The sequence below is a fragment of the Microcebus murinus genome, chromosome 11 (assembly GCF_040939455.1).
Source record: "Microcebus murinus isolate Inina chromosome 11, M.murinus_Inina_mat1.0, whole genome shotgun sequence".
Lineage (NCBI taxonomy): Eukaryota > Metazoa > Chordata > Mammalia > Primates > Cheirogaleidae > Microcebus > Microcebus murinus.
The window spans coordinates 63,670,253-63,693,451 of NC_134114.1; the positions used below are offsets into that span (position 1 = coordinate 63,670,253).

General features: G+C 32.4%; 2 protein-coding genes across 4 annotated transcripts in view; one reads left to right on the forward strand and one right to left on the reverse strand.

The window, feature by feature from the left end:
- The window catches only part of RASA1 (RAS p21 protein activator 1), a 92,909-nt gene extending 73,301 nt beyond the window's left edge, over window positions 1-19,608 (forward strand). The window contains exons 13-25 of the mRNA XM_076008156.1: window positions 1,664-1,741; window positions 3,704-3,861; window positions 4,359-4,435; window positions 5,613-5,785; window positions 6,113-6,272; window positions 7,172-7,314; window positions 8,518-8,633; window positions 9,395-9,481; window positions 11,676-11,743; window positions 13,270-13,358; window positions 14,499-14,576; window positions 17,266-17,400; window positions 18,482-19,608. Coding sequence (XP_075864271.1) covers window positions 1,664-1,741; window positions 3,704-3,861; window positions 4,359-4,435; window positions 5,613-5,785; window positions 6,113-6,272; window positions 7,172-7,314; window positions 8,518-8,633; window positions 9,395-9,481; window positions 11,676-11,743; window positions 13,270-13,358; window positions 14,499-14,576; window positions 17,266-17,400; window positions 18,482-18,565 — 1,446 coding nt within the window. The 3' untranslated portion in view covers window positions 18,566-19,608. The remainder of the gene's footprint in view (window positions 1-1,663; window positions 1,742-3,703; window positions 3,862-4,358; window positions 4,436-5,612; window positions 5,786-6,112; window positions 6,273-7,171; window positions 7,315-8,517; window positions 8,634-9,394; window positions 9,482-11,675; window positions 11,744-13,269; window positions 13,359-14,498; window positions 14,577-17,265; window positions 17,401-18,481) is intronic.
- Window positions 1-23,199, reverse strand: part of CCNH (cyclin H) — a 45,180-nt gene that overhangs the window by 2,977 nt on the left and 19,004 nt on the right. Inside the window, exons 8-11 of one of the 3 annotated variants that reach the window (XR_012921704.1) lie at window positions 22,794-22,854; window positions 22,185-22,208; window positions 20,533-20,661; window positions 892-3,469 (exon numbers count right to left, since the gene is read on the reverse strand). Coding sequence is in view for 1 of the 3 variants with exons in the window: in XM_076008157.1 (XP_075864272.1) it covers window positions 20,623-20,661; window positions 22,185-22,208; window positions 22,794-22,854 (124 nt within the window). In the remaining 2 variants the exon portion in view is untranslated. Of the gene's footprint in view, window positions 1-891; window positions 20,662-22,184; window positions 22,209-22,793; window positions 22,855-23,199 lie in introns of those variants that run through there. The other 2 variants (XR_012921703.1, XM_076008157.1) reach the window with 2 other exon arrangements.

The window sequence follows — 23,199 nt, forward strand, 5'->3', positions numbered from 1 at the left end:
CTTCTATATATTTTCTTAAATTTAGATATAATGTCTACTTTAATACTTAACCATTGATCCATGTGACATGTCCTTCTTGTTTTATTAAATTTTAAGTAATTATGTGAAGAAACAATGTTTTTAAAAAATTTCCTTTTAAAAAATATTTTGCTTTCTTTAAACCACAATATTTCTAGGGTGTTTAGTTGTATTTTGAACAAATACTGCCCTATTTCTGCTTACACTCTTGAAGGAATTTTAAAGGTAGGTTAAGAGATGAAAGTGGCTATGTTGGAAATAGAACATAATTTGCCAACTCTGGATATGAGACAGATGCTCTTAAAATTGTTGTATGGGCCCCTGATTCATAAATTATAAAACTATTAGATTCATAGAATAAAGTTGATGAATGAGCTATTGTTTTATGGCTTATAACTGAATGTTATATTTCACATCTTTATATAATTTCTCAATTACTCATTTTACATACAATGCACATAAAACTTTGTACCCTTGATTTTCAAATGAGAAAAGCATATATTTTTTTAAATGTTAGAAATTGAGTTAGAAATAGAAATTTAAATTTCAGTGTCCTATCTTCTAGTTATTTTACCATGTTTCCTCTTTTTGAATAAAGATGTGTCACATCTTTGATGGCACTTCAGTTATGTTTTGCAAGCCTTGCTTAGAACCTTTTCTTATATTTATGCATACTCTTTCCATACTCTACATTTCCATAAGTGGTATTTCCAGTTTTCATCAATTTTGGTGGGTGTGAGGGCCTCTGGTTATTCTCTTATATTTCTAAAAGCTATGGTAATTGATTTGGTTTTAATATGCTCTACTTTAAAGACTCTAAACACTGACAATTCAGATTCACCGAAATAGACAAAACTGAAGACATAAATAAAGCAGCTTTCCTGAAACATGTAAATCAAAGTGAATATTTAGATTTTTAATAAACCTAAATTTTTCTCTCCAGAGCACTAGATATTGAAATATCAAAAATATATAGCTGTATTTAACTTGAATATTAGGCTGAAATGATTTTTTAAAATCTAATGTCATTTGAAAGGCTTAAAATAACTAACATCCCCTTATACTTTTTTTTTTTAATTTATTTCGGCATATTGTGGGGGTACAGATTTTAAGGTTTCAATAAATGCCCATTTCCCCCCCTCCCCCCAAAATTCTGAGCCCTTATACTTTTCTATCTATGTCATGGTCTAAGATAAAGATTAGAATACTTGCCATCAAATCAATCCTTATCTTATCAGCTGGTTTTGTAATCAGCCCTTCCTCTTCTCCCAAACTGTATAAAGTTAAAATTCTGCCATAATTTGCCAAGTATAGCAGCTTAAATATACATGGATATTTTTCCCCAGGGTAGTATTTGTTTGGGAGACAATTTCTTTAATGTAAATTTCATTTTTTGGCTGACTAATGGCCACTCATTGATGTATGTAATATTAACTTAGAGATTCTACCTAAATTGAGATATATACAGAATTACTATAATTATTTTAGTTATTGTTTTGCTTTATTGGGACACAAATAAAGTATACTCCAAGAATGGAAATGGCAGTCCAGAGAAGGAAAGAACTATTGAATTTGAAGAAAACAAATTTATGATTGGAAACCAAATAAACTAAGGTATATTTTTGAAATGTATTATTTTTTGTAGGATTGGATGAAAGGTCTGCAGGCATTTTGCAATTTACGGAAGAGTAGTCCAGGGACATCAAATAAACGCCTTCGTCAGGTGAAACTCAATTTACTCTGATTTATAATTGTCATATTTTGCACTATCACTTTGCTCTCTTTTTTTATTTCTATCTGAACTATTTTGGGCAAAATTTCTTAAGAGAAGTTAATCTATTCAGGCATTTTAAAGCCATGCTGCCACTTGTGCTTCAGTAACAGGAAACAGTTACTTTTTATAAAGAAAATGATCTTTATATACCTTCTGGTTCTTAGTCCATAATAATAACTTTGAATACATAAGAAGGATTATTTATTCCTTCCACTTAAAATAACAATACCAAAACAACAAGAGCAGAAACAATTCTGTTGTGCACTTTTTTCCCTTCAGAAAATTATTGTGGCATCTTTTAAAAAAACAGAACATTTAAAAGATTATTTGACTTATAGTATTAATCCCAGTAAACATTTTTGGTTTTATTCTATAGAATTGCTTTTGAAACCTACTGTATAGCTCTTAGGTAATACTCAGTCTTATTTGAAACCTTAACATACTGTATACTTTCATTTGTGGGAAGTTAATCTAGGCTTTCTCTTTTTTTGTCCATACAAGAGTAACTTTATACCCTTCATTTCTTGGCTTTTTTTTTTTTTCCTTTATAGTAATCCCTAGATAATTGAAAGAAGTTAGGCAAATTTTGACATTCTTGGGGTTTTAAGGAAAGCTTATTTATTGACTGAAGTGACTACTGTTTGATTAATGAGAATGTCTAATAAGCTCAGTGAATTTAACATTCTGTTCTCCTGAGAGTCGATAAATGGTTAATAGTTCCTGTAGCCAAATGTGTGGCCCTTCACCAAAGACATTAATTATATACATCACTATATGTCTTCAAAACACTGTAACATTTTATAAGCTGTGGAAAGTTCAATTGAATTTTTGCAAGTTTAAGAGCAAGTTGTTTCTTAGAGAAACTTATACCCATGAAATCATCCTTTGTAGGTATAACGTAATCATAGCTAACATCTTTGAGCCCTTTTTGTGTGTCAGTTGGCAGTGAGATTTAATGCTTCACATGTACAGTTGGCCCTCCTTATTCACAGGTTTCACATCAATGGATTCAGCCAACTGTGGATCGAAAATAATTCAGAAAAAAATAATACAGCAATAAAATATATTAAAAACAGCATAACAACTATTTATATAGCATTTACATTATATTAGGCGTTATAAGTATATAATCTAGAGAGAATTTAAAGTATACTGGAGGATGTGCATAGATTATGCAAATACTGTGCCACTGGAAGGGACTTGAGCATCTGCAGATTTTTATCATCTGCTGGAACCAATCCCCCATTGATACTGAGGGATGACTGTATTGTTTCTAATCCTTACAACAACCTGCAGTGTAGACTTTATATTTATGTATGAGAAAGATGAAGCTTAGAAGGACTGACTTGACCAAGGCCATACAGATAGTAGGTGTCAGGTGAAAAAGAGGACCTGATACTAGAAGGTAGATAGTCCTAAGTTCTGGCATCAAAACTGACAAATAACTTAGCTTCTTTAGATTTGTGCCCTTTTCTGTAAAATGAGAAGGTAGAGTCAGTGGTTTAAAAGTAGTTTTAGTTGGGGAACTCTTTTATAGAAATAAAATCTAAGCATTAATAACATATGGGATTTTGACTTGGGTAGCAACAGCTGTTTACTTGTATTAATAAAGAATCCTCTTCTCAATTTCATTTTCTCTGTATTGTTTGATGGTAGGAAAGGTGTATCTCATTATTTCTGCAAGAATATAAGAGGAGAAATAACTTGTAAAATAAAATTGCATTTTTTTTAAGTGGGAAGAATTATTTTAAATTCTTGGATGTTTTAAGTATGTCACATAAAAGGGAAAAATATTCCAAAGCCCATATTTTCTGAAAAGGGAAAAAAATAAGTCACTATTTTGGAGATTTTAATTGCTTTTGAAACCTAATTCATGAAATCTGGGGTAATACTTTTTATGTTTTTCTTTAGGTCAGCAGCCTTGTTTTACATATTGAAGAAGCCCATAAACTCCCAGTAAAACATTTTACTAATCCGTATTGTAACATCTACCTGAATAGTGTCCAAGTAGCAAAAACTCATGCAAGGGAAGGGCAAAACCCAGTATGGTCAGAAGAGTTTGTCTTTGAGTAAGTCTTATTTTATCATTACATTAAATAATTTTCTTTTACAATATTGCATTTTCTTTCCCTTTTTTTGGGGGGGGTGTCTCTGTTATCTAAATTGTCAGAACTAAGTACCAAGGCCAGATGTTTTAATTTTTTTGTTACATTTGTTCACCTGTATTAATAAAGTACAGTGCCCTCGGTTTTTCCTAATTATTAATATGAATTAGCATCACGGAGAAGTCCAAAAACATTTACTAACCCACACATATAAGATGTTTATTTGAGTTTCCAGGAATTATTTGAATTTTTGGTAGTTTAGGTTAAAGAAGGTAGGGAAAATGTGTAATTTGCTTGTCTGTATTCTTGTATACCAAATAATAACATTTGTTGTGAATCTAGTTTTAAATCTAGCACACTCAAATTCTTTAGCAGAAATAGGGGGTTATTTGATACTAGAACTAAAGGAATCAGTTTGATACCAGAACATTTGTTAATTCTTTTTCTCCTTGCTCCTTTAGTGATCTTCCTCCTGACATCAATAGATTTGAAATAACTCTTAGTAATAAAACAAAGAAAAGCAAAGATCCTGATATCTGTAAGTTGACACAGAAACTCTTTCTAAAGTAGAAAAAGCATGTTTTATATACTTTTAAAATTTATAATGAAATGCACTCCTAAAATGGAAATTGAAAAATACAACAGAAGGCCAAGTAATATAATCTCCTTCTAAAAGTACTTGAGAAAGAATGTATCTAAGAAAAAGACCAAAATGTCTAATTAACTACAAACTTAAGACCCTAACATTAAAATACATACTTATCCAACCTCCTTTCTCCAATGAATAGGAAGAATAAGAAAATGGTAACAGGATGGGGCTTCTTCCATCCCTTCTTTCTATTAATACTTTTAGTTTTTTCCTATTTCTTTATACTTAGCATATAAGTAACAAAGTATTCTATTTAAAAATTTTCCTTAAATGTGAACATGTTATTTATTCACTTTTGGTAGTTAAAGTCTTCCAGTTCTTGTTCTCAGCAGCACACCTCTTTCTAGCCTGTTGCTAAAACAGTTGGCAGTGGGATTTAGCAGTTCACATCAGGGTGAATTAGGTTAATACCTTCTTAAAACTCAAGCTTTAGGGAAGGAAGTGGTATGTATTAACAGATCAAAGCCTAAATTTTTCTCTTTAAAATGTTTATTCTGTCATTTCTGAACTATTGAAGTGCTTAACATTTTTAAATGATTCTCCATTACTTTTTTGATAAAATCCAAACTCTGTAGTAATGACACAGAAGGAAGGCCATACCTTCTTATTTGAACTGCTCCTTTTTCTTTTTTCACTACCTTTATTCTTAGATATACCTCCAGATCCTGTTAAAGTCAGCTCAAGGGTTACCTGTTTGGATTATTAACCTCCCCAGGCTGAATTAGATCATTTCTGTGTCCTCCAATAGCCTTAACCACTGTTACAGCACTTATCACACTGTACCATGATTGATTTCTTGCCTTCTTGATTAAACTGACCTCCATGCAAGTCAGAGACCACGTCCTAATCATCTATCACCCTCCCTCAAGAGTGTAACACATAGTAGGCATTCAGTAAATTAGTGAAGTAATAAGCACTTAAGTATTAAATGTGTGATGTTCCTGAAAACTCCTTTAATAAAAAGCATTTACCACTATAGAGAAGACTGAACATCAGGAAAATTTACTTGCATGACTAATAATAGTGTTATCTTTTTAGATAATAACCATTTGTTTTTCTTTCCAAGTATTTATGCGCTGCCAATTGAGCCGGTTACAGAAAGGGCATGCAACTGATGAATGGTTTTTGCTCAGCTCCCATATACCATTAAAAGGTATTGAACCAGGATCCCTGCGTGTTCGAGCACGGTATTCTATGGAAAAAATCATGCCAGAAGAGGAGTACAGTGAATTTAAAGAGGTATTAAGTTATTTATCAGTCTAATTATTTTTGTTGGCATTATTAACAGAAACATTTAACATTTAACCCATTAAGTTAAATATAGTAATTTCATAGCTTAGTGGTACACAGCTAGCTAGAGAAGGTTAAAAACCTTATATTAGTATGATTTTGGTTTTAAGAGACTTAGAAATATGTAGGCTACAAAATCATTCTATTTTTAATAAATTTATTCAATGAGACATATTTCTGAATTTAAGAACTCATGAAAGAACATATTTTCTGTTAGTGTCACTGAGAATGCTTAGTACTATGTACTCTAAACAGTCTTTTTAATGTCATTTTTAGCTTATACTGCAAAAGGAACTTCATGTAGTCTATGCTTTATCACATGTATGTGGACAAGACCGAACACTACTGGCTAGCATCCTACTGAGGATTTTTCTTCACGAAAAGCTTGAATCATTATTGTTATGTACACTAAATGACAGAGAAATAAGTATGGAAGGTATGATATGGATGTGTGAATCTGATACTTTAAAAAACAGGGTTAACTAGATTTTTATATATCAAGTATATATAGACTCTATCTCTGAATATATGAAGTTGTTAAATCATACTACAAAGTAAGTTACTGCTTTTCCTTCATAAAAATCTAATTAGGATGCCAGTTTTGATTCTTATGTTGGTTACTATGGGGAGCTAGTATTTTTAATACAGGTTTCTTTCATAATAGATTAGTACTAGACACCATAAGAAAGTGATTTCTGTGTCCAGATCAATGGCCCATAGTGCTTCATTATCATTATCAAGAATAGTTTGGTATACTTACCATATTCTTCTAATTTTTACCAATTCATTGGACAGAAGTTGGGTGGCAGCTGCATTTTATTCTATAGATAGGTAGTTCCCTGGCTACTGGACACATAGACTATCTTTTCTGACAATATTTGAGTTTCATTATTTTACTGAAACTCAATAGCCATGTTTTAGGCTAATCAATTAACTTATACTGTGACTTATGTTATATTCTTATTTGGAAATAAACTCAAAATTTTCAAAAGCATGGGATCGGTGCACAGCAAAGCTGGTTTCTGGTCCTTGTTTTGTCAATAACCAGATAATTGATCTTAAACAAGTCATATAACCATTCCAAACCTTCATTTTTTTCATATGAACATGGTAGTGCTAATCCCTTCTCCTATTTATGATCTAACGAGGTTATACATATAAAAGTCTTTTACTGAGTTAAGTCTACAGAAAAACAGGATGTTATAATCAATACTTCAATGCTGCATGCAAAAGTACATTTAAATGGCTGTAACTGTTGAGGAAAAATGAATTCACTCCCAATTTGGTCATATTTGTACAGTCCTTTACAAATAGTCTTCTGACATATTTCTGTAGATGAAGCTACTACCTTATTTCGAGCCACAACACTTGCAAGCACCTTGATGGAGCAGTATATGAAAGCCACTGCTACACAATTTGTTCATCATGCTTTGAAAGATTCTATTTTAAAGATAATGGAAAGCAAGCAGTCTTGTGAGGTAAGAACTTAATATTTTAAGTATTTCAGCAAAAAGCATATTTTAATAGGTTAATACTTTATAGCTAATTACATTTTTAAGGGAAACATATAACTTTCTAAAATTATTGAGAGCAGTATATCTTCTGTAATACATTTATAAAAATGTTTTACAAAATAGACTTTAAGAAAGATGTGCTTTATTTTGGGATTAGAAGCCAGCAAACTGCACCAGAAATTCATGAAAGTACTTTATTTCTCCTGCTGTACTAATGATAAAGTATACATTATTTTCAGAAAGTGTGCATAACATAAATTGAAGTCTTTGCTAGTGATTTTTGCTATATAACCTACGTAGCACTTCATAACATCTAGAGTTTGTCCTTGAAGAGTTTTTGGGGTAGAGAGGGGAATAATGAGATAACTTCCACAAAAGCAAATAAAAATATCTTTTAGAATTATTAAGGTTTCAGTGTAAAATCAAAATAAATCATTAAGATAGTGGAATCTCACTTAATATGGCTACTCTCGCTTCTAGAACTACAAAGATATTAAATACATTTTTTTAGATCTGATATAAAGTCACTGAAATAAGGAATTGTTTTTGATAATGTACACTGGGAGATGTCAAATATTAATTGTGCACTGAGTTGTCAATTTTTACTAATAAAGGGAAAAAAATAATGAATTATTGTCGGAAATCTAAGGTAACTAACCATGAAGGGTGATACAAACACATCAAGTTTGAAGGGAGTCTCTAAACTTTGGAGATAGGCTAGGGAATTCATACTTTATAGGTAAATCTTCTCCACTGGTACTTGATCAGAATTCTCACATTTCAGGGGTTACTGGGAAAGTTTTGAGAAAGGTTCGTGATTCTGCCTAAGCCATTTGATATTTTTATTAGCTATTAAAGATGTCTTATTCAGAAAAGCCTTTTGTTTTAATAAGCTTTTTCCGCCTCAAATAAATAGAATTGAATAATTACTGCTTGGTTCTTCAGTTGGGTAATAGGAAATCAATGGTAGGTAACAAACTCATTAGAAGGAGTTCCATAGAGAAAACTACTTTAAAATTCCATTGTATACAAAGAAAAAAAGAGACTACTGATATACAGTGAAAAATGGGAAAATAGAACCTTGAAAACTATAACTGCTTGTTTACTTGATTCATTTGCATTTATCATTGCCAAGATGCATTTACATTGACTTATTCCTTCTCTTAGTTAAGTCCATCAAAGTTAGAAAAAAATGAAGATGTGAACACTAATTTAGCACACCTATTGAACATACTTTCAGAGCTTGTGGAGAAAATATTCATGGCTTCAGAAATACTTCCACCGTAAGTGGTGAAATTTTCATTTGACAAGAAATTATGTCTTTGTGTTTTTAAGAATTTCTGATTCAAAAACACGTGAAAACTTTTCTGTTATCCTGGTATTATACTCTGAGAAAGTTATTATTAGTCCTTATAAGATAAATTGTGTTTAAAGAAAAGGAGTGACTTAAACCACAGTGAAATATTTGCATTAAAATAAAACAATCCATATTTTTATATAAGCCAATATGTCTAGTTTACATAGTAGCTTAGAGATTGAATAGAGGATTATAGGACCAGATTTGAGGAGATCATTAAAGACATCTTGTCTTGTCCATTTATCTATACTTGAATTTCTTACTCAAAATGTATAGCAGATAATCACTCAGTATCTGCTTTAAGGTTTCCAGTGTTAATTAACTCACTTGTTCAGGTAGAAGTTAATTTAAGTCAAAAATCTTTGTCCCCAGAAGTAGTATCTCTGTGTTCTCATTCCAGTACTTTTTTCATACTTCTCATTAACATAGAAATAGTCTACAAATGGTAGTTTGTTCCAAAGTAGATGTGAAGAAGCTGACTGAATAAATTGATGATAAACTTATTGGATTAAGTTTTTCTTACCACCTGTTAAATGCTTCTCTCATTACTTCTGGCAAAATACTTTTTTGGGAAAAAGGTCAAATGCATTAAAATATGGCATATTTGGGTAAATTAAGCTTCGGGCTGCTATGAGATCAATATTTTCACTTGCTTTCTGTATTAAGACAATTGTGTTATTTTGGCAGGACACTGAGGTATATTTATGGGTGTTTACAGAAATCTGTTCAGCACAAGTGGCCTACAAACACTACCATGAGAACAAGAGTTGTTAGGTAAGGCTCATCAGTTCATTTATTACATAACTGTATATATCATAAATGAGATAGTCAAGTGGATAACTGAAAATTTGAAGAATAACAATATACAATTCAAAGCTTTTCTCTTAAAATATTTTCTGATGGCTCCTAAACTTTAACTGCTTTTTTTTTTTAGGAATTACTATGAGATATTTAGCTACCTTCTGCAGTTTTTAAAAAACATGACCATTTATGTATAGTCAATTAAGTATTAGGGATTTAAAAAAAATCTTACAGGATAAGGTTAAAGCTACATACAACAAAATACGTAGCTACCTTCATATGGTACTCTTCACACACACACTCACAAACATTTACATACATACATACACCATAGAGAGAAGGGAGAGGTATTGATATGGTGCTGAGAGGGAAGAGCAATAAGAGAACTATTTAGATTTCAATTAATTGGTTTATAATACAGTCTGTGCCTCTAGGCTAGTCTCCATCCAGAACCTCCACTTCTGAAGCTGTGTTTCAATCTGTTCATTGTACAATAATTAGGAAGAACTGCTTTGGCAAATCATGGTATTTGGGAACTTATAGGAGAACTTCATTATCATTATTCTAATTTATTTTTCCAAAGAGGAAAGCAGATCTGGAGACATTAAGTTGTTTGCCTACAGTTATATAGAAAGATAGTGGCTAAGGCAGAACTAAAACAAACTTACTTTTTTTTTTTCCCTTTTAAAATCATGAATAATATTCTTAACGCTATTGCAGATTAAACACACCTCAACCAATTTAAGGCCACTGGAAGTTTAGTGCAAAAGCTTCAAAGATTACAGCAGTTTTCTAATAATGTTATACAGAATATATATATAATGCCAGTCATGTTATATCCCCCCCCAAAAAAAAAATAATTAGGCAACTAATGATAATATCACAAAGTAGTTTTGAAAACGTGTTGATCCACGCTAAATTTTGTCTAGGGCCTTCTATTTTTTTTTTTCCAGATAAAATCTCTCTTGGTTAGTTATGATATGACATAAATACTTAAGAATTATAGCTCCTGTATTTCTTGGGTTTAGTGGTGATTAGGAGGAACAGAAAAGAATTATAAGCATAATATTTTAGCATAGGTATGTGTGCAATGTACATTAAAACTGTTCTGCTATGTGGTTTGTTTGATGAAACATGGTAGATTTGTCTCTAGTAAGCTTTGAAATGTGTAGGTAACTATTTATCCCTCTCAAATTTAAAATAAGCAAAAAACTCACAAAGTAAATTTGTATACTGAAAATCTTATGTGGTTCAACGTTGCCAGGTCAGGTTTCAGGTTCACAGACCTACTTAAGTATCAAAATGTTTTCAAGTAAAATTTATGCAGTCATCTTCATAAATTAATTTGAGAAGTCCAAATTTAAAGACTTAAACTGTTATACAATTGCTATAAATGTTGTTTGAGAAGTAACATTCATTTTCTAAGAATCCAAAAATTAGCAGACTGGCACATGTTCAAAGGTAAATGCTGAGAAGTTAGGTTATCTATTCTGACAGAGAATGTGCCTATTAATCTCAAGAAGGAATTTTATCAACTACTTTGGGAATAATGCTTCTCTTTACATGGGACAAGTATAGTGTGGATTTCTCTTATGAAATAAGAGGGAAATTATTTACATGACAACATATACTCTCTGAAGGACATGGGGTAGGTATATCTATGTAAGCTTGCATTTTTACATTGTTGCCAAAATAAAAATTAGCAGGTAAAATCATATATGACAGCTGTTGTGCAATGTGCTTGTATATCGATTCCCTTTGCTATTATTTTCATATTTGAATTTTTTTACTGTATTATTCCTAACGTCTTACCTTAAAAGCTTTTCAGAATTCTACTGTATACATTTATCAAGAAGTCACTTTTTCTCTAGTGCAACAGAGTCTTATTTTTATATGACTCATCAACAAAATCAATACAACCAACTTGATTTATATCTTTTCAAATTTAATCTAAATTCCAAATTCGGGAAAAGTAATACATTCAAGAAGTAGATATATATGTTCTTAAAATACAATACTTTGGCTTGTAGTTTTCTTAAAACTTTCTGTGTTTGGGCTTATATATACTGGTTCAGAGTAAAGTTTAAAAATAATGTCTTTATATATTATTTTAATGTGACATATATGTAGTGGTTTTCTAAAAAAAAAAAATTTCCCTCCCATTCAGTGGTTTTGTTTTTCTTCGACTTATATGTCCTGCAATCCTGAATCCACGGATGTTTAATATCATCTCAGGTAATCAGCTTTTGATAAACTTTAAAATTAAAAAAATTAAACAGTTTCATACTATCTAGTAAGAATACTCTTTTTTTAAAAATCTGGTTTTTTTTTGTATTATGCAATTATAAAACTTGAAATAACACATTCCAAAGCACCCTTCCCTTTTCTTCTTCCTTTTTTTCTTCTTCTTTAGCTTTTGTTTTGCTTCTTACTTGTTCTTCCATATAATATCTGAAGCCTGAGATGGCATGATTAGACACATTGTACTTTTATCCCTATCCCTACTGTGTCTCAAATGCTTAGTATGATGACTTTTTACAGTTTGCAGATTGGCTTTTTTTAAGTTGGGAAGAGCTTTCTGTGTACTTAGCCCATACTCGACTGCTGCAAACTGGATCTTTAACATCAAATAAAATTATATCTGCAATTAGTGCTCTGTTGAGTACTTATGAAGAGAGTGGCCCTGGTTCCTCCCATTAAAGATTTTTTGGCAGCAGTTATATAATGAATGTTAATGAGGCATTTTAATTCTAATAAACCTGATTCAGTTTTGCTTATTACTCACTTTGCCCATGATGGAATAACTGTCATATGTTGTAGGCTTTTTTCAAAGAAAGGATAACAGTGATATTTATGACTTCAAATATAATAATGAATCATTAACAGAAGGAACTTGAACCATTTTTAGCTTAACAATTCGAAGCTGAAAGTTGTATTAAAATATATTGGAGTGTCTTAATTTTTACTTTTATAGCCATCACATCTCTGTAGTATCTTTTATTGCTATTAAAATGGTTAAATGTACAAGTTTGTTAAGGGCTCAGCATTCTTTTGGAGAGATTTATCTGATTGTTCGCTTCTGACCTGCTAGGTAAAACTTTATAATTTAGCTGCTGAAGATACAGAGTATCAATCTAAAATTGAGCAGTCAGGTAGACTACCTATAGAATTTTACTGTTAAATAATTATCTTTATATATAATAGCCACAAATACTTTTCAGTTATATTTCATTGTCTGTGTTCTAGAGGGAAATGTATCCTGACTGATCTTTAGAATTTTTAATTTCATGTTTTTCTCCTCAATAAAGTTGAGGTACAGACTTTATCTTTTTTTCTTGAACTTTAAAGTGAATTATTTGTAGTCAGACCACAATGTTGGGAGCAGGGAATTGCTCAGGTTGCAAACTGCTAATCTGAATGGGTTGAAGTTAGCAATTGGGATGATAATATTTCAAAATACCTCAAAGTTTAATCTTTCTTGCTAGGAAGACCATCAGTCCACATACCTTCCAGGACAATTCAAAAAGCTGAGTTTTGTAGTACTCTTTGACAAAACTAGAAGCACTGATAAGCATATTCAGTTTTTCCCTTTTAACTCAAGTTCTTTTGAATTATACATAAACAGATCATACATTTTTCAAAATATATTTTGAGATCGGAATGGAAGAATATTAGTATTTAAACAGTAAAGAAATGTTAAGGTGCTAAATTTATAATGGCTTACCTGGAAGTGTCTTTAGCTATGCTCAATTCTCTTACAGATTCCCCATCTCCTATTGCTGCAAGAACACTGATACTAGTGGCTAAGTCTGTGCAGAATTTAGCAAATCTTGTGGAATTTGGAGCTAAGGTAATGACATTTTGATACTTTAAAATGTAGTTTAAGAATGAAACTTTGACATGATAAAACCATAAAATACAGCTAAGTAAATTTTCAACAGTGGATATTTCATAAAGATAATTCATTTTTGTTGGTATATTAATGTTTTTAATTAAGTGTCTTATTTAGATTTTACATTTTAATAATGAAACTCTAAAAACCACCATTTTAGTTATTATAGAAAACTAATTTTTCAAGTTCCAATATACTCAAAGTCTCCCACTTTCAAATGTAAAATTAATCAATGAGCATAGTTTTAAATGTACTGAAATTCATTTTATTTATTTCACAATAAATATTCACTGTAAATATTCAAACTCGGTGAGTGTTTTAAAACATCTAACGTGATCCCACTATGTAAGGGTAATGACTGTTTAATTCTGGTTGGGATCATACCATGTCACATGCTTTTGTCACACATATAATGTGACAAACTTTACATGGAATTTAAGCAATTTAAGATTCTTTTGTTCCTCCACTTTGCCAAAACTCAGTATTATTTTTACTTTTGCCAATTTGATAGGCATATTATTCTGTTTCATTACTCTTAGGCTTTCATGTCTCATATCTTTGGAATTACTTATTGAGGTCTTTATCTCATTGAGTTTCTTATTGATTTTTAAGAGTATTTGTTAATATTAACACTTTCTTGTTTCATAGCACATTTTTAAGTAGGCTTAGGATTTTAGTATGATGGACAGTTAACATGTGTGGTTTTGAGTTTATCTAACTCCTGAGTCAGGTTATGAATAATATATTTTCCTATTACAATCCTTATATTGTATTTTAATTCCCTATAATCATTGCTGGATTTTTGGTAAGTAGTTTTTCAGTAATTGTTTTTGAAAGAATGTACATACAAGCCATATGTGCTTGCCAGGCTATGAATTAAGATTTGTGTTTGGGTCCAGAATTTCTCATTTTTCATTAAAAATACCCCAGCTCTTCAGTATAGCTATTTGCTTATATTTAAAAGGAAAATACTGTCATTGTGTGATTAATTATGAGCATGTGAAGCTACTGATGGACATGATTAGAATTCTTGCTACATACATATGGTTTGTTATAGATCAGACTGTTTCTGATACGTACAGATTTTTATTTTTTTAGGAGCCCTATATGGAAGGCGTCAATCCATTCATCAAAAGCAACAAACATCGGATGATCATGTTTTTAGATGAACTTGGGGTATGTATATAATTTTCAGGTACTTCAGACCTGTAGTTAGTTTAGCTGAACTAAGCCATTTAGGAAACAAGCTTTAGAAAGATTTTTCTAGCCAGGGTTGGAGGGACCCCTAAATCTGCATAATTTTGTCTGCTTTTGTAAACAAAAATTGCATTTTTATTTGTAGTTGTAACCATTTATTCTTCCACTAAATGGTTACGTTACTGTGGCTTTTGGACTACTGTCATTTTTTTAGTTTCTCTCACTGCTGTGGCATTCTCTTGTCTTTTAGTTACTTTTACTTTGCTGCTCCTATGTGAGATTTGAAACAAGGTAGATGACCCACTGTTCTGACCAGGTTAATTAAATAAATATACTGGAGAACGAGTGTTCTTGTGGCTTTTCTAGGAATAAAAGGCAAGGATTTGGTGTTACACTTCATTCAGTGTGACTACCTATGTCTCATTTGGGCATTTATAAAGTAAGTTGTAATTATAAAATTCAGAGCAAGGGATATTTTTATGCATTTCTTAGTAAGATTTTCATGATTATGTAGATTTTCAGATACTGAATCAATTTTAAACTACTAATTAGTAATTCAGTTCAAATACAGAGAAACTAGAAAGGTAGCATGTATGGGTCAATGGAGCCAGGTATATGACATTAGGGAATGCTGGTATAGGAGACAGAGATGCCCATGTTCTGCCTTAATGCATTCAGATTCAGTTAAAAATACAAGCGAACAATCATTGCACCACTGCAGCAAACAAATCAGGACTGTCTGTGGGCCACTAGTTTTAAACTCAGGTATTAAAACTAATGTATAAGAATTTATTAATGGTATAGCTTCATATTTATAATGATGTTGAGAAATAGAGGGATAAATGCTAAATGTTCATTATGTTTCTATATGTGAATAAAAACTTTACTGGGAAATTTTAAAGATCTAAATATTTAATTATAAAAAAATATAGCAGTGGCTGGAAAATGTTTTTTTTTTTTTTTTTTTTTTTTTTGAGACAGAGTCTCACTTTGTTGCCCAGGCTAGAGTGAGTGCCGTGGCGTCAGCCTGGCTCACAGCAACCTCAATCTCCGGGGCTCAGCGATCCTACTGCCTCAGCCTCCCGAGTAGCTGGGACTACAGGCATGCGCCACCTTGCCCGGCTAATTTTTTGTATATATATATTTTTTAGTTGGTCAATTAATTTCTTTCTATTTTTGGTAGAGATGGGGTCTCACTCAGGCTGGTTTCGAACTCCTGACCTTGAGCGATCCGCCCGCCTCGGCCTCCCAAAGTGCTAGGATTACAGGCGTGAGCCACCGTGCCCGGCCTGGAAAATGTTTTTACTATAATAATGGTTAAGAAGCTGTGTGAGAATGTTTGCCCAGTATTTAAGGCTAGCTCATTTTGTCTTAATCCATTATATCTAGGTTTTTAGATTCATGGTTAGGGCTCCATTATCACAAGTGTGTCTGCAGTCCAGCTTTTATGTCACACAGTCTAGCATTTTATACTGTTTAGAATCCATTATTCTATTCTGATACTCTTCCTGTGTCCTCACACTCTTCTCCTTCAGGAAACCTTTGCTGAACCCCAGACTTTAATAAAATACCCTTAGTTCTGCTTCCCCTGAATGTCTGTGATAAATAATTCTGTGTTGTTACGATTACTTTGCTTTTCTAAAATCCTCTATACTTGAGTATATGTCCTCTGAAGGCAAATAACTATAGTGTCTTTGATCTCCATAATCCTTCAGTCAATTAATGAATCAATAAGAATAAATGTATTCTGCCTAATTGTGTTTCCCTATACCATTGAAAAGTGAGTGGTTTTTAGGAATATATTGCAAATATTGTCACTATTAGGGAGAGGAATGGATTTATACAAAATTACTGGTAATACAAGCCCATATTAAATTTTATTCCAAGACTTTAAATTTAGTGCTAATAATAAAAGTACAGGTTGAGTATCCCTAATCGAAAACTCCAAAATGCTCCAAAATCTGAAACTTTTTGAGTGCAGACTCTCAATGCTAGAGCATTTCAGATTTCAAATTTTTGGATTAGGGATGCTCAGGCAGTAAGTATAATGCAAATATTCTAAAATCCAAAACACTTCTGGTAAAGAACACTTAAACCTGTATTACAAACTTCTTTTTGTGACAGTTATTTTATGAATCGTATCTAAAGATACTGTAATCAACACTGATTATTTCCACACATTAGCAAGTGTTTTGAGTATAGTCCAGATAATCACAAACCTCACATGTTCTCATAATGCACTTCCTACTTATATATATGCTGATTAATTTAGATGAACTACAGTAGCTTAATAATGAAATTCAGTGTAGGAATTTAGCAGTTAATACCCACACTGTTTATTTGGCTTATGTTCTAGAATAAAAGAACAAACAAACACACACCAAAAAACCCCAGTACTTATAGCTGTTAGGAAACTCATTTTTTTAAGAATAGTAATAATACTGTACCATATTCTGCCATGCTGTGGAAGAAAACAGAACATGGTTTTTATGTGAATACAGAAGTTATAAAACCTATGTTATATCAGAATTAATGCTGAATCTTTTATTTCAATAAGAAGAATCCTTAAAATTCTAAGGGAATTAAAAAAATTAATTTACTATACCCAATTAGGATGAGAATATAAAGATTTGTATTTCTAAATGCAGTTTTTATGATTTTCTTAAAGAATGTACCTGAACTTCCAGACACTACAGAACATTCTAGAACTGACCTGTCCCGTGATTTAGCAGCATTGCATGAAATTTGTGTGGCCCATTCAGATGAACTCCGAACACTCAGTAATGAGCGTGGTGTGCAGCAGGTAGGTTTTTACTAGCCTTTGTTAACAATGATGTTTCAAGCATAAGACCCTTTGAAGGTAATCACTAGCTAAATTCTGGTTAAAATTTCTATCCTGTTTGATCAAATCATAATCCAAAAAGATCTCAGCAGGCAGGAATAATGGGCCCAGACCAAGATGATGTACTTCTGTAAAATGTTAAGTCTTGCTCGTGAATCTCAAATGTTAACTCTACTGGAAAACAGTGGTATTCATACACTTAAGTGGCATATGTGAAAATGGCAAGTGAGCTAATAAGTCAATATTGATGTATCTTTTTTCTTTCAGTTTGTCTTCATACACACACAGCAGGCATGGCCAAAGTGATTCTGAAATTGATGAGATTTGGGTGTTTGATAAAAATATATATTCCAAGCTCCATATCTAGAAATTCTGGAGTGTGGCTATGGAAACTGCATTTCTAACAAGCTCTTATAGGGATTCAGATGCAAGTGGATCATGGCCCACACCTGAACAAACAGTAGTCTACATTAGTAGACTTCTATCTGCTATACAGACCAACAGGATACAGATTGGGATATAGTCAAAGAGGGACTAACTAGAATTTGAAGGGACTTAAAACCAGGTCAGTTTTTTATAAATCAACGTACATGCTTCATAGGTCTGAATAATTTCTTCCATAGTTTCAGAATATAGTGAATACTATCTGTACACTGGCTAACTATTGGCAGGGATTTTGTAGAAGAGACTAAAACACTGAGTTTGGTGATTATGAGTTCCCTTCAACCCCAGATTCTAGAATCCTTGAATTTTGAAGAGTCTCATTCATTAGGGCAACAATCACTTTAAAACTTACATGACCTGTCATAGGTACTAAACTAAAAATAAGACCTTTTAATTTTAGGATCAGTGTAGTCATTTCTTCCATAATTCTTTAAAAAAACATTCACCCTTTTGTGATAGTCACTCGTCATTTATAATGACAAATCTGTCTTATAAGATGATTTATCTTAGGAGCATGCCAAGCACTTAATTAAAGCCAGGTTCCCATCCTGAAATCTCTGACCAAGCTTATTTTGATACCATTTTTCCTTCTGCCTAGCATGTACTGAAAAAGCTGCTGGCTATAACAGAACTGCTTCAACAAAAACAAAACCAGTATACAAAAACCAATGATGTGAGGTAGCAGCCTTCACCCCAGCGTTCTGCACGGATTCGGCATGCCCCACATGGTAAATTCACGTCAGTATAATGTCTCCTTTGCTCTTGCCAAAAAATAGCACACCTTTCCACATTCCAGTGATGTGTGAGCTATGCAAACAAAATCCAAAATTCTGCTGGTGAATAATTGTGCCAGCAACTTTGTAAGCTATCTGTGCAGGATATTTGCACTTTTTCCACATGGAATCAGTCTTTACCAACTTCTGAGCCTTGGTGTACAGATCACCTTTCATGAAACAAAATGCTATGACTGTATCTTAAACTTTGAAAATATATTTTCAATACACCCAATTGCCAAAGTTTTGCTGTCTCTTGGAAAAAGAACTATGAAATCAACTGACAAGAAAAGCATTCTCTATTGACAATTGAGTACAACTGGACTGCAGACTGTTTTTACTGTAACTTCTTCCTGATTAGGAATATGACCATTTGACTGTTCAATGACTTTATTTGTATTTACAGTTTCCAGAGTTTGCATTATAATAGGAACAATCTTTGCTGTATAATACTTTTTTTTAAGAAAATACTGTGCTATTTCTCTTGCTGGAACTGTTGAAAGAAAATATCTAGAATGGATCTATTGCTCATCAGCTTTATTTTTTAAACATACCACTTATTTTGTTGGAGAGCTCATAATGCTTTTGTTAAATGTTTACAACAGTATCTAGTTTGAATTCAATAAATATTATTGGTCATTGTATTGATCAGTGCATGTTACCCATTCAGCCATTTTTATAGGTTGCCAATTTCTTTTATGTTAAAAAAAAAGAAAACTAGAATGCTTTTGTTGAAAGTACTTGTTCATTAATTCCAAGTTGATTTTTTTTGTGTGTGTGCTACCCTTTTGATTTATGTGGACATCAGCCACTTTTGCATCTTTGAACTGACTACTTGTTGTATCTGCTGGATATTAGTTTGACTGTATAGTTTTATTTGCTTCTGTATGTGTATTTTTGTGAAGATTCACAAAGGTTAAGTTAAAATAAAACCAAGGGATATCTTGCATAATTGATTACTTCTGTCTAAATATGGATAAGCATTTTATTTCATTATTTTCTTCCTCCTTTAGGGGCTGTTCAAACTTTAGTATCAGAGCAAGACCCAGGGAAAAGAGGAAACTTCAGATTAGCATTGTTGCTAATGTCCTCTTTTGAAAAGGACTTCTCTTATTCATTTAATATATATTTGTTAATTAACAATTCCTTCCACTATAATTGTGCAGGGTAGGTAAGACATACAAAAAGAATGTGGCAAAATATCATTAGTAATCAAAGTAGGTAAAAAAACACTAGTTCTCACAGTAAAGAAGAATTTTCTAAAGGCCCAGATTCCAACAGCAATACTTTATCTACTCCTCTGATGGCATAAAACTAATCAAGGGTTTAAAAGATGTCTGCTTAGCATAGTTTTAACCTTATAAAAAGGCCATTATTTTTATGGAGGAAGGTAACTTTATGTAGCTTCAATCACAGTTCCACACTGATACCAAAAACTCAACACATCCTGGGCTCCTTTTCCTTGATATCAACTCAATTCATTCCATTCTCATCTCTGTATCATATCATTTTCCTTCTTTTTCCATCCCTCCTGCTCTTCAACTTAAACTACACCACAGTAGTATCCCAGGTGGTCTCCTTCCCTGGTTTACAGAATGGGAGATGGTTTTGGAGGGATGTGGACTAGTGATATTTCCTAAGATGCTTTAACAACACAGACACAAAGGTCCAAACTGTAGTGGCTTGGCATTCTGGGTCTCTCCCGTTAATCACACCTCAATTCTTCAGCTATACTAACCTATCTACCATTCCTTAGTCTGAAATGCTTCCTTTTCTGCCTTTTGTTTAAAAACATAAACCTAAAAAACTTATCATGCTTTTGATATTTTAATAGCATGTTTGTCTCTTAAGTTGGAATGGGAAACTTGTCACTTACCTTTGTAGGCCCTGCAGTAACTAGCCTGTCAATGTTGAAGTAAAATCTCTCAGACATTAATCTTTTTAATGGGGCTGGGTGGGAACATTTTCAGACATAAGTCTTGTTCTGATGCCCAAGTTTGGTGATCTGAAAGGGAAATAGGAGATAAACTGTGAACATTGTACAATTCTGTCTAAAGCCTAGCAGCAATACTATTTAACCAGGACTACACTAGAGGATTATAAACTTTGGCTTCTTCCACTCCTCTTTTGTAAAAATCTCACTTCATGAATTTTATTCCTCTCATTCAAGAATGAGAAGGAAACAAAAAACCCTAGACACTCAAGCTTAAAATGTAAAGAATTACAAGAGAGATGAATATGCATTTAGTAAGTATTGCCCTCAAATACCAAGATGTAATTAAAATGGTACCTACCTGCACCGAAAGCGCAGCCTGAGATGTACTGAGACTGAGGAAGGTGTCTGTATTTTTGTAGTTAGACTCAGGGCAGTTGAGTTTCTCAGTATTCCTTCAAGCCCATCTGAAAAACCTTGGCTTGATATACAGACATCCACAGTTTGGTTCCAACTATTAATAGCTAACATTTACTGAACACTTAGCAGATGCAGGTACTATTCTAATTAATCCTATGAGTGAGCAAGCATTGTTATTTACTCCAATTTCAATTTGAGAAACTGGCATGCAAAGGTTTAGTAACTACCTTCAAGGTCACACAGTGAAGTTGAGGCAGCCATGTTTACACTTAAGTAATTGGGTGTCATACCCTCTGCTTTTGTATGTTTATATCAGCTCATTTCCATTTGAATTAAATTTCTTGAACACACTTAAGATCTATTTATATAGACTCAATTACAGGTGACCTAATAGGAAAATTATAAAACTGAATATATGGCCAGGTGTAGTGGCCTGCACCTATAGGCCCAGCTACTCAGGATATTGAGGCAGGAGGATTGCTTGAGTCTAGGAGTTTGAGATCATCCTGCATGACATAGCAAAACTCCATCTCAAAAACAAAAGCAGAATATTGTAATTTGCTGATACTTACCTATAGCAACTTTAAAATTTTTATCTAAATAACCACTCAAAGCCACATTTTTTAAAAAAAATCCACTTGGAAATGTTTCGAGTAAATAATTGAGAAAAACAATTCGTGGCCCAAAATGACTAGCTTTCAGTGCCACAAAAGTTGAAGTACCTTCTGCGGTTCAGTAGTAATGCACAGATAGGTTAAGTATATCAGGATGGCATGTGAAAAAGCCATTTATAAAGGTTTCTAGAGGGCAAAACACATTCCTTAGAAGTTTTGGTTTTTGTGGTGCCTATTTTCAAAAAGCGTAGGTTTTGCCTATTATATTTTAAACAATATAGGAAAATAAATTACAGCTTTAACTTGCCTACCATACAAAGACTAATTTGATAGGAGTCATGGTGGGGCAAGAATATCCAAACTGGCTCTTTTGAAGATGTTTTATTTTATATAAAGCTACTATGAAAGGAAAAAATATTTAAATAATACATAGAAAAATTTAACATATTTTGATGTCTTCCCATTATACTTTTTAAATAAAGTAAATGCCCAATATGCTTCCTACTTCTCTTGATTAGTTAGCATTGACAAATCAACTTCAAATTGTTAGAGAGAATCTACCAGGTCATCATCTGTCCATTCTTCCTAAGAAGGAAAAAGAAAAAGTGGTAAGGATTAACATCTTGAAGTATATGTAAGCAGTATTATTTACCTCCTTGCCTCCCTTCAGCAAAATTATCTCCTTTTACCTACGTGTATTACGGAAGATAAATAAACCAGGAAAGTGTAGTAGTTCACAGTAATACTGGCAGTGTCTTACCAGACTACTCCAATGAGGCATAAAGGTAACAGGTATGACTTTCTGCCTTTGTCTCTGACTTGCCAGGTATAATTTTAAAAAGAGGGTCAAGGTAAAAATCCTTGGAGAACCATGAAATAAAACAAAAATTGAATATGTATGTGTATCCTTGCCGCCTTCTATGAACATAGGAAAGATTCTTCATCAAATAATTATTATACTGTTTCAGAACAGGTTATGGCAGAAGTCAGAAAAATTCCTTTAATAATGGACAATGTACTGTGCATAAGATGTAAAAAGTGAAGACTTTAAAAACCCACACCTCTATCTATAATGCCTATACTATGGAACAATGAATTTTAACAATATGGCCACACCAAAATGTGTAACAAAAATAATTGATTTAAAATTCACCTTTGGAGTAAACATACCTCCTCATGTTTGGACTTCTTTGAGACATAATCATCATCTTCATAGCCTTTCCTCTTCTTCCTAGAATTAAGCAACCATCAGTAAGCAATCCAGTACTGGCAACAGAAACTATAAAATATCTAGGAATAAACTAGCAAGGCCATATGAAATATTATATATGTACTGAAAAACAAGGCCTAACTAAATAGAGATGCAGAGTTATGGCTAGGAAGACAATACTTTTCAAATCAATCTTTAAATTTGATTCAATTCTATTAAAATCCCAATAAAATTTTTTTTTCATGGAACCCATCAAATCTGACACTGACCTGGAAAAGACTGTGGGAAAATTAGCAAAGAAAATCTGAAAAATGATGATGTTAGGGGACCTTGTCTCAGTTTTCATCAAAACACACTATAGTGTGA